General features: G+C 42.5%; 1 protein-coding gene across 1 annotated transcript in view; it reads right to left on the bottom strand.

Moving 5' to 3' along the window:
- vipr2 (vasoactive intestinal peptide receptor 2) overlaps nt 1–12,513 on the bottom strand; it is a 126,719-nt gene that overhangs the window by 95,239 nt on the left and 18,967 nt on the right. The window contains exon 3 of the mRNA XM_043690682.2: nt 6,295–6,399. Within this exon, the coding sequence (XP_043546617.1) occupies nt 6,295–6,399 (105 nt within the window). The remainder of the gene's footprint in view (nt 1–6,294; nt 6,400–12,513) is intronic.

Here is a 12,513-nt window from a genome sequence, read left to right as displayed (position 1 = left end):
TTACCCCACTAGGTAATATCTTCAGTGGGCCTCATTCAAAAAGAATAGGTACCCAACGAACACAGTCCGCCGATTTCTCAGCAACAAACCCAAACAAGCAGACAAAACACGTCCATAAACCCTAGCCACTCTCCCCTACATCAAAGAGATCTTGGAAATGACTGCCAGACTACTCAGACCCCTTGGCATCATGGTATCCCACAAACTCACCAACACACTAAAACAGCAGCTAATTAACTTGAAAGACCCTATACAGACAATGAGCAAAACTAGCATCATTTACAAAATGCCGTGCAAGGACTGTAACAAACACTATATTGGACAAACAGGCAGAAAACTAGCCACCAGGATACATGAACACCAACTAGCCACAAAAAGACATAACCCTCTCTCACTAGTATCCTCACATATGGATGAGGAAGGACACCACTTCGACTGGGACAATAAATCCCTCCTAGGACAAGCCAAACAAAGGCATGCACGAGAATTCCCAGAAGCATGGCATTCCAAGCGGAACTCTATCAACAAACACATTGAGTTAGACCCCATCTACCAACCCCTGAGAAAAGGAACAGGAAGTGACTTCACCACAGGAAATGACATCACCAATCCAAATAAACCCAAACATATAAATAGAAAGCAGGAATTTTCAGCATTGCTTCACCTGAAGTTACCTAGTAAGGTGACGAAACGTCTGGAGATGAACCTTGCAGCTCAACGAGCAAACCTACATCCATGGTGAATACAACTAACATTATTCTCTTCCAATTTTCTTTATATTATTTAGCTATTTAGTTAAATTTGGATATGGGATTGTGTACACTTTTCATAACAAAGTACGTGCAACTTTTCTCCTCCTTCTAAGTCCAATTCTCCAATCTGTGCTTTCCCAGGGGTGAAGATCTAGACTGGAAGACTCACGTCATAACATTGACCCTTCAGTATCAGTGACAAATAATCTCATATGTAGATCAAATAAGTTAAGGTGTCAGTACCTTCGAGCTTGGCCCAATGTTTACAGCATGCATTAATCCACATTAAGCTTGTTTTATAAGACTGCATTACAACTAAAAGGTGAATAGCTTCTCCTCCCTCTCCACTTCACTGGAGAATTCAAAATACCTCCAAATTTCACAAAGATCTTGCCCCCCCCTAACATTGTTACTGAATAAATAGGATGTTTCTATTTCCCTTTCCTTTAGTAGCTAAGAATTCAATTATGAATTCAGCTGAATCTTGATTACTTCTGTGTTATAGGATTTGGTTTAGTATAGTCCAAGAACATTTTAGATAGAATTGCTCATTCCATCGATGAGCCTGGTTTTAAACTGAGGACCTATGACCATAATGTTTACTTTGCACAATTCCAATCATAGCCTAATCTAAAAGAAAACATTTTTTTAGCAGTAAACTATGAGTTTGCCAATGGATTAGGGTACAATTATATTTTCACAACTCCTTGCAAACTTACTACATTCATGTGGAGGTTGAAAACAGCATGAACTGTCCCATTATTCCAATAATGACAGGTTCCCCTTGAGTAGCCAGCAGGCAATGCATTAAGCTATTCTTGAAATTTCACAATTCACACTGAACCTGAGTGATTGCTCTGGCAAGAGTAGCTCAAAGATATTGAGTAGGCGAATTGGTCAGGTGGATAGTAGGACTCACATCCCCTGTCTTTTGACCAGAAATTGGGTTATTGCAAACTTGGACTTCTACCGCCATCAGGGACAGGAATTCCCACTTGAGAGATCTATTGATGAATCTAAGTTGGTTTCTAGAAAGGAGTAATGTCTGTTGCTGTCATAGTAAGAAGCTTGAAGGAAGACGTAAAGACTGCCATTTTCACGGTAATGATCTAATATTCAATTGCTTGTTCACTCTGTTGGTTAGTTTTGTTTTAAACTTGCCTAAAGGTAATGTACGTAAACAGCATACCTTCCTTTTAGTTTAAATATTTCGGAGAGGCAATGACCTAGAGGTTTTATCAGTCAACTATTAATTCACGACCTCGGTAATAATTTTGTACTTGAGTTCGAATCCCGTCACGGCAGATGATAGAAATTTGAATTCAATAAAAATCTGGAATTAAGAGTTTAATGATAATCATGAATCCATTGTCGAGGTTGGAAAAACCCATCTGGTTCAATAATGTCCTTGAGGGAAGGAAACTGCCACCATTAACTGGTCCGGTCTACATGTGACTCCAGACCCACAGCAGTATGATTAACTCTTAACTGCTCTCTGGGCAATTAGAGACGGGCAATAAATCCTGGCCCAGCCAGCAACACCCACATCCAGTGAATGAATTTAAAAAAAAACAATAAATGAATGGTCTGCTTGTGAGTCTCTATTACATGTAGGTAACTTGCTGAAATCCAAATCTACTGAATTTGTCTCAAAGTGCTGTTGATTTCCATAATCACCAACGATATTTTCTGTCATTACTCTTTGTGTTGTCAAGTTTATAGATCATGGACTGCACGGTGTTTTGTTTTGCCAGAATTTGCTTTTCCTGGTGTTCTTCAGTCAGGTTTTGCTCCAGATTAGCCCCTGACTCCTCTCACTCCTCAAGCTGTGGTTCAACTCTACTTAACTCTACTTAACATTTAATATTTTGTTCCTGAAGAGCTTCCAGAACATTTTGAAGCTTCTGGTTATAAATGCTGGATTCTTCTAATTCCATCAAAGTATTAGCCTTCCATTGGCACAATGTAGTTTCTCTGTGTGCTTCAGATTTTCTCTTTAGTTTTGTTTTGTTCACTTTGAAGCCTAGCCCAATGGCTGCTTCAGTGGTTGTTTAGTTTTACCGACGTCCTGACTGGCAGAGTCAGTGTTGGCATTTATTTCTGAAAGTCTTAAGTGATTTGCAGCTCCTTGTTTTATGTATGACATATCTCCCCCTGTTTTTGTAGGTCTGTCACTTTCTCCAGCATGGCTTTCAGCTCAGGCCAATGTTTCTGTAGCTGTCCCTGCTGAGCTTGATCTGTTTCATGTGTGGCATGGTCCAGATCTGTCTGTAAAAGGACATTCTTTTCATTGGATTGATGACACACTGCCAGCTTCATTTCTTTCTCGTTCATCTCTTCGTTCCTCTTTGTGAGGTGAGTGGAGGCATCTTCTAAAGACTTCAACATCTCATGCTTTTTTTTAACATTTGGTTTTCCTGATCTAGATGTTTAGCATTTTTCTCTTAACATTTAATTTTTCCCTCTATGCCAGGCAGTTGAGGATGTTAGCTCAACTAATTCAGAGGAAAGTGAGGTGGCTTGTTCTTCTTTGATATTCAGTTCTGAATGTGTTTCTTGAATGCCCTTTTTTGTTCACTTATGGGATATTAGCTTGGCTGGTCATGCCAGCATTTCTTGCCTGTCCCTAATTGCCCTTGAGAAAGTTGTAGTACAATGCTGTTAGGGAGGGAATTCCAGGATTTTGACAAATACAAAATCCTGTGAAGGAACCGCAAGATATTTCCAAGTCAGGATGAGTGGCTTAGTAAAGAAATTGCAGGTGACTGTGTTCCAAGGTATCTGCTGCCCTTGTCCTTTGAGATGACAGAGCCTGTGGGTCAGAAAGATGCTACCAAGGAAACCTGGTGAATTTCTGCAATACATCTTGTAGATAGTCCACACTACTGCTACTGAGCATCATTGTTGGAGAAAGTGAATGTTTGTGGATGTGGTGCCAACCAAATGCTATGATATCAAGTGGTTGACTCTTCACCGCCCTCTAGGAAAGTAAGGACAGGCAACAAATGTTGGCTAAGCCAGCAACATCCACATTCTGTGAATGAATGAAAGGAAAGAAAAATGGATGAAGACATCTACCATGCTGGGGATCCCGGGAGGAGGCTGACAGGGATCATCCACTTGTCGGTTTCAGTTTTTATTGCTATCTTTGGTCACTACATGGTGCTATACCTGTGAATGCAGGCCCAGCAGTATCCATGATCTAAAGCATCTACCTCATCCAGGTAGAGGGTCTGTACTTGTACTCCAGTACTATTGATCCTTGTCATGGAATTGGTGAACCCATTGTAGACTGATCGTTTTACATTCGTGGACATGTACCTTGTAGTATACATCATCAGAATCTGGCTTGCCAGTCGCTTCATCGATAGGCATCTGCTGGGATAACGGACAATCTTTTATAATAAGTGGAAGATATGATTGTCCAAGGTCCATTTGGATCAGTGCATATCTTTGTAGCTGCCTCAGCCTTTGCCCCAGTGCACTTTTCTGCCACATGCCTTGCAAAATTCATTGCGGAGTTTGTCGACTAATGAGTTTGTACTTAGTACCTGTAAACTTGGTTGCCCTGTGAAGATCACTTCATACGTCAGTAGCTCTTTGACACACTGAGTCCATGAGTCCAATTTGTTCTAGGATATCTTTCTCAATCTCTTCCATGAGACTGTATTCAATCACCAAATCAATACCTCAATTTGTTATCAACATCCCCACAATGTTGACAGTGGGGATTCAGTGATGGTAACACCACTGAATGCCAAGGAACGGTGGTTAGATTATTTCTTTTTGGTGATGGTCATTGCCTGGCATTTGTGTGGTGCAAATGTTACTTGCCACTTGTCAGCTCAAGGCTGAATATTGTCCAGATCTTGTTGTATTTGGACACGGACTGCTTCAGTGTCTGAGGAATCGCAAGTAGTTCTGAACATTGTGCAATCATTGGTGAACATCCCCACTTTTGACCTTATGATGGAGGGAAGGTCATTGATGAAGTAGCTGAAGATGGTTGAACCAATGATACTACCCTGAGGAACTCCTGCAGAGATGTCCTCGAGCTGAAATGACTAACCTCAAACAACCACAACCATCTTCTGATGTGTCAGGTATGACTCCAACCAGCATACCCATTGATTCCAGTTTTTCCTGGGCTGCTTGATGCCACACTCAGTCAAGTGCAGCCTTGATATCAATGGCTGTTCACTCTCACCTCACCTCTGTAATTCAGCTCTTTTTTTCCATATTTGAACCAAGGCTGGTATGGGCAGGTTGCAGTTCCCCAGGTGAGGAGTCCATTGTAAAAACTGGCAGCTGCCCTGCAAACCAGGGTGGCTGGGCAGTTGTGGTCTCTCACTTTGAAGGGTGACATAGTGGCTCAGTGGTTAGTACTGCGGCCTCACAGCGCCACTAACCCAGGTTTGATTCCACCCTCGGGTGACTATCTGTGTGGAGTTTGCACATTCTCCCCGTGTCTGCGTGGGTTTCCTCTGGGCGCTCAGGTTTCCTCCCACTGTCCAAAGCTGTGCAGGTCAGGTGGATTGGCCATACTAAATGTGGGGGTAGGGTAGAGGTTAGGTGGGATGCTCTTTGGAGGGTCAGTGCAGACCCGATGGTCCGAACACCCTCTTTCCACACTGTAGGGATTCTATGAACACTCAAAAACATTTCTAGGAGAAAGTGAGGACTGCAGATGCTGGAGATCAGAGCTGAAAACGTGTTGCTGGAAAAGCGCAGCAGGTCAGGCAGCATCCAAGGAGCAGGAGAATCGATGTTTCGGGCATGAGCCCTTCCTGAAAAAGGGCTCATGCCCGAAATGTCGATTCTCTTGCTCCTTGGATGCTGCCTGACCTGCTGCGCTTTTCCAGCAACACATTTTCAACACTCACAAAATGCCTTGTACAACCCATAGAGAATCCCTTACCCCCACCCACAATCAAATTCTTAAGGATCTCAGCCCTGACAACACCAGATCTTTCACCACCTCGTCTTTCTCAGGTGGCTAAGGACATTTAGCCAACTAGGACCAACTTCTTTGGTTGCACCATAGAAAGCATTCTATCTGGATGTATCACAGCCTGGTATAGCAGCTTCTCTGCCCGGGATTGTAAGAAACTGCAGAAGGGTATGTCCACAGCCGAGGACATCCCTCAAGCCAACCTTCCGTTCATTGACTCCATCTATACTTCTCTATGACGTGGAAAATCAGCCAACATCATCAAAGACCCCTCTCAGCCCGTTTTAATACCTCCCAACCTCTTCCATCAGGCAGAAGATACACACGCTTAACCACATGTACCACACTTCTTCCCTGTTGTTATTAGACTTCTGAATGACCCTCTCAAATTTCAAATCTAATGTTGATCTTGCTTTTCGTGCAATTTCTCTGCAGACATAACATTGAATGCCTCGCTCTGTTCAATCACACTATTAGCTTGGTGTGTTATACTCTGCCTGTACTGGATGCAAAACAAAACTTTTCACTTTACCTTCAGGAAATGTGACAATAATAAATCAAATCAACAAACAATGTGGAAAGAATAAAGACCTGGTTTATTGATGAAACCAAGCGATCTTGGACAGGGCATGATGACTGTTTCTCCAACCTCGGCCGGCATCCAGCAGGTAACATTATCCCAAACCCCAGGGCATCCTGGCAACAAGAAGAGAAACAAACACACCTTCAGATTCATCATTTTTACTTCAAACTCCTCAATCATTTCAATGATCATTCATTGTAATTCACAAAAGTAAGTTACTTAAGTTTTTTTAACTAATGGATTCAGTTCATTGCTTTTCATTTCCCAAGTGCATCTGCTGAATGTGCCTCCTTGAACCGCTGCACTCCATGGCAGAAGTGAGGGAGAGGTGCATCAACAGTGCAGTTTGGAAGGCAGCTAAGGAATGAACAAAGAATTGCTAATAGTAAGTTGGGGGATCAATTGGTTGGCTTCACCCTCACAAGTCGAATTCTGTCCAGAGTTGATCATTGCACTTAATTAGCAGAAATGGTTCATGGTTCTCTCTGTCCCTCCATCAACAATGCTGATATATCATCACTACCACAAACTCAACTGATGTTAGCTTTGTCTCTTCATCTAACACCCACAGTAAGTGAATGTTGTTAATAATGGCTCCCCACACATCTCTACACTGTAGTGTCACAAGGGCCAAGTAAAAGAGGCAAGCCCAAAACCCAAATGGGGATTGAACCCCAACTCTACAGCATTATTAAGCACCACACAAGAACTTGAGATTAATCTGGGACACAGTTGGGTTATAAATCAGAATGAGTTTATCCCCATCTGAGTGTTTTGCCTCATGCTTTGACATCTCTCGTAACATAAGAAATTGGATAGGGATATTGTGGGCTTGCAGAATCCAACAGACGTTTACTGCAAATGGCTTATGTATAAGAACGATTTGGAGGTGCCGGTGTTGGACTGGGGTGTACAAAGTTAAAAATCACACAACACCAGGTTATAGTCCAACAGGTGCATTTGGAAGCACTAGCTTTCGGAGCACTGCTCCAACCACCTGATGAAGGAGCAGTGCTCCGAAAACTAGTGCTTCCAAATAAACCTGTTGGACAATAACCTGGTGTTGTGTGATTTTTTAACTATGTAAAAGTATTTATTACAAATAACTGTTATGTGCAAATTTCTCAGGCACGCAGGTGTGTGGGCTATTTTAAGCTACAAGATTGTAACAGAGTAGCAAGCTCCCGGTAAAGTGTCATGGTTCTAGTGAGCTAAGGGAAGCTGGAATATGAGACCTTTGTCTCCTTAGTTCGCGTGTTGTGATACAGTGATAATAGCATAAGCACGTCTCTTAAAGGCTTACTGCGATATAGACTGTGAGACAGAAGACAACATCAGGGATAGGTTTAATGCAGCCACTCTCAGATGCCAACATGGTAGAGAGAGCCTACATTAGCCTCCTGCTGCAGGCAAAAACCTCCCCTGATTAAGATGTAGGGCAGAGGAGCTGACCCAGGATTCTTAGCTGCTGCCTGCAGAACATTGACTGGCCTCATTATACTGAACCCAATGTAATTTTATGGAGGCTCAGGGATGAAATGGGACTGTTACTACCTGGGGAGTTGAGGGGAGGGGTTCCCCTGCGTCTGATCGAAGGGGAGTGGCATTGGGCAGGGTACGGTTTCTGTAAGCGCTCTCTTCACCTCCACCACTGCTTGTGAGGTCTCTCATACACCTTTCTCAACTACACCTCCGCCCTCCCCAAGCTCCATGCCCCCATTCCACTATTTTGTCACATTCTGTTGGATCTTACATTGGAAGTGACAAAGGCTTCTCCCCAGTTTGCTGACCAGTGGGTGAGATCTGTAATGGCCTGACGCGTCCATGCCGATGGTAAACCTTTATTGTTTGTATTCACTTGCTGACATACCACCTCCTACCAGCAGTATTCCCCTTTAAAAAAATCACTTAAAGTATTTATTAGTGGGTTCCTGAGATCCACTTCTTTCAGCTCATCCTATATTTTTGAATCATATGAATTTCTTTTGTGGTTTTGCTAGTTTGACCAGTCTTCAGTTATACAACTGGCATCAAGTGATCTTCAAATTTCTGCTGGAAGAACCATGAACCTTATCACTGATGTTTGCAAACTTTAAAGAGGTTGCCAGCAGGTTTATTATCAAACTGATGGTGTGGTGTACGGAAGGATTTGAAAAGGTTCATTTTTTAAAAATTCATTCATTTCATGCGGCATCACTGGCCAAGCCAGCATTTATTGCCCATCCCAAATGCACAGAGGACAGTTCAGAGTCAACCACATTGCTATAGGTCTGGAGTCACATAATGGCCAGATCAGGTAAGGGTGGCAGATTTCCTTCCCATAAGTGAACCAGATGGGACTTTGTACAAACAATCAGTCTTATGGTCATCATTTTGGCTCTTGATTCCAGATTTTTATTGAACTGAATATCCACTGTTGCACCAGAGTACCTGGGTCTCTGGATTAGTAGTCTAGCAATAATAGACTGTCATATCCCCATTCATGTGGAGCACAATGCTAGAATGAACCATGTGGCACAACAGCCTGTTTTTGTGCTTTATGTAATTCTAGGATGCACAGCACATGGCAACAAGAGCACACCACAGGACATACTGAGGGCATCCTTAGTTTGACAAGACTTAACATTCATGGCTTGGTGGCATCTCTTGCATCAGTTGATTGATTGGGTTGTGGAGGCTTCAAGATGTTTTTAATCAGATGGTGGCTTCATGCACATTTCTAATATATTACAAGTTTATCAAAAACTTGAAAACCTAACTCACAATGATAGTTCTAACTTAAAGGGCTTTTCAAAGTTCATTAGTTCAGTTCAGCATTGCTTCATTTATATATATTTCAGTAACTGATCTGCTGACTTTAATAAGGTTTATGGTCTCAGTTTGCAAGCGAAGCATTCAAAACCTTCAGTGGAATTTGACAAATATGAAGTCAGAAGTCACATGACACCAGGTTATAGTCCAAGCTTTCTGAGTGCTGCTCCTTCGTCGGGTGAACACTTCACCCTGAAGAGGGAGACGCGCTCCGAAAGCATGTGGTTTCAAATAAACCTGTTGGACTATAACCTGGACTTCTGACCTTGTCCACCCCAGTCCGACACCTGCACCTCCACATCATGACAAATACAAAGAAAATGTTATTTTTCGCAAAAAAAAAGTTTTCAGGATACCCTGTCCAGGTATTAGACATTTAAACTAAAACATTCAGCTAATTGGAAAGAGCTCTCATGGAACAGTGGCAATGTATCCACCTCTAAGCCAGGAGGCCTGGGGTCAAGTCCTACCTGTCACAGAAAAATATCATAACATCTCTGAGCAGGTTGATTGCAACTTGAGATGAACATTGGTTCCACCCTTTTTCCACTTATCTTTGTCATATTGATAATGAAAGGGCCAGTTAGCTACTCACTCCACCAACGGTCCAAGCAATGACTGAGAGAAAGATTTAAAAAAGCTTAAATGTTGAAACCTGTGAAAGGGAAATGCTTTCGTTGCACTTATTTCAAGGCTTTAGTGGTAGTGTCATTCCACTGAGCTGGGAGATCTGGGTTCAAATCTCACCTTCTCCAGAGATGTGGAATAATTAGAAAGTAGCTATGCCCCAAAAATCCAAAGAAGGGAGAAGAGATGGATTAAAAGTTCACATATTCCAATGACTTCTCCAAAGAAATAATCTGTATAATTGGATATCTGATCTCCAAGGACTCTCCCTGCTTGCTCTGAACTTGTAATTCCTGGAAAACTGATTCCATATCCTGACGTTGCCAGTTTTGTGACTTAACCTGAAAAACAATGAGGGTCCTTTTCATGCTATGGGATCTCAATTTACATATTAAGGCAGTGAATACAAAATCACAGAAATATCACAGTATAGAAGATGACCCCTTGTTCCATCATGTTTCATACTAGCTCTCCAACTAAGCAATTCACTTAATGCCATTCTCCTGTATAGGATCCCTACAGTGTAGAAGCAACCTATCGACTCCAAACTGGCTCTCCAAAAAGCATCCCATCCAGACCCACCCCTCTTACCACATCCTTGTAACCCTGCATTTCCCATGGTCAATCCACCTAACCTGCACAGCCTTGGACTATGGGAAGACATCAGAGCAGCTGGACAAAGCCCTACAGACACAGGGAGAATGACAATAGACAATAGATGCAGGAGTAGGCCATTCTGCCCTTCGAGTCTGCACCACCATTCAATATGATCATGGCTGATCATCCTTAATCAGTATCCTGTTCCTGCCTTATCTCCATAACCCTCGATTCCACTACCTTGAGAGCTCTATCCAACTCTTTCTTAAACGAATCCAGAGACTGGGCCTCCACTGTCCTCTGGAGCAAATCATTCCACCATTCTCTGGGTGAAGAAATTTCTCCTCATCTCTGTCCTAAATGGCCTACCCCTTATTTTTAAGCTGTGTTCTCTGGTTCGGGACTCACCCATCAGCGGAAACATGTTTCCTGCCTCCAGAGTGTCCAATCCTTTAATAATCTTATACGTCTCAATCAGATCCCCTCTCAGTCTTCTAAACTCAAGGGTATACAAGCCAGTTGCTCCAATCTTTCAACATAAGATAGTCTCGCCATTCCAGGAATTGACCTCATGAACCTACGCTGCACTCCCTCAATAGCCAGAATGTCATTCCTCAAATTTCACACAGATAGTAGCTCAAGGCTGGAACTGAACCCAGGTCTCTGGTGGTGTGAGGCAGTAGTGCTAGCCACTCAGCCACTGTGCCACCTTGCAACTCTGTACATTGTTCCTTTTCAAGTACCAGAATAACTCCCTTGGACTCAAAAACAGAAATTGCTGGAGAATCTCAGCAGATCTGGTAGCATTTGTGGTGAAAACTCAGGGTTAATATTTTAAAACACCAACTTTGCCATTACCCCAGAAATGCTGTGTGTCGGCAGCAGTTTTGGCTTTTTCTCTCAGATGTGTAGCATCTACGATTCTTTGTTTAATTTTAATGTCCCTTTTGAATGCTCAATTGAATCTGCCTCTACCACACTTTCAGGCAGTACATTCCAAATGCTATCCATTTGCTGCATGAGAAAGGATCTTTTACCCTCATATCACTTCTCCTAATTTTGTCAATTACTTTTAACCTCGTGTTTGCGATCCTTTCATGCGTTTCTCCCTGTTTACTCTGCCCAAGTCCGTTAGCACAGCAGCAAGGCTGTCACTTGGAGCCTGTTCCCCACCACTTGCTTTGGACAAAGGTAACTGACCCCAACAATTCATACTTAACTTTCGCACCGGGATCCAGCATTTGACTTTCATCATGCAAAGAAAAATCTCACATCTGCAGAAACTTACAAAACAAAAACCTAACTCTAGGCACCACTAATTTACTTTGAAAGAGAGAATATTATAAAGTAATCTTTCATAATTGTGCATGTTGCCCTAATGATAGAGTCATAGAGATGTACAACACAGAAACCAACCCTTCGGTCCAACTTGTCCATACCGACCAGATATCCTAAATTAATCTAATCCCATTTGCCAGCATTTGGCCCATATTCCTCTAAATCCTTCCTATTCATGTACCCGTCCAGAAGCTGTTTAAATGTTGTAATTGTACCAGCGTCCATCACTTCCTCTGGCACCTCATTCCATACACGCACCACCCTCTGCGTGAAAAGGTTGCCCCTTAAGTCCGTTTTAAGTCTTTCCCCTCTCACCCTAAACCTATGTCCTCTAGTTTTGGACTCCCCCACCCTGGGGAAAAGACCTTGTCTATTTACCCTATCCATGCCCCTCATGATTTTATAAACCTCTATAAGGTCACTCCTCAGCCTCTGATGCTCTAGGGAAAATAGCCCCAGCCTGTTCCGCATCTCTCTTTGCTTAAACCCTCCAACCCTGGCAACGTCCTTGTAAATCTTTTCTGAACCCTTTCAAGTTTCACAACATCCTTCCTATAGCTGGTTTTGCCGAGGAAATATATTAAATGCTGATGGTAAACTTTCAATTGAAAAGTGATGGCAGTTTAAAAAATGCAGAGGTTGTTCATTATTCAAAGTGCACTTTTTTACCCTTCAATTTATTTACAGTACAACCCCTCAGCCCAAGAATAAATTGCTCCTTGTATCCTCTTGAAAAGATGTTGATCTCATTCTGGGACATGATTGTAGGAAGACTCTCCAGGCTGCCCCCTTGATGTGAGACACTGAATCACACTCACTCACTTTGCTCTCTTGTGCACAACAAGGTGCCTCAC

The sequence above is a fragment of the Chiloscyllium plagiosum genome, unplaced genomic scaffold (genome assembly GCF_037043375.1).
Source record: "Chiloscyllium plagiosum isolate Xiang-an unplaced genomic scaffold, Cpla_swu_hap1 HiC_scaffold_5, whole genome shotgun sequence".
Classification (NCBI taxonomy): Eukaryota; Metazoa; Chordata; class Chondrichthyes; order Orectolobiformes; family Hemiscylliidae; genus Chiloscyllium; species Chiloscyllium plagiosum.
This window is presented reverse-complemented; position numbering and strand designations above follow the sequence as displayed.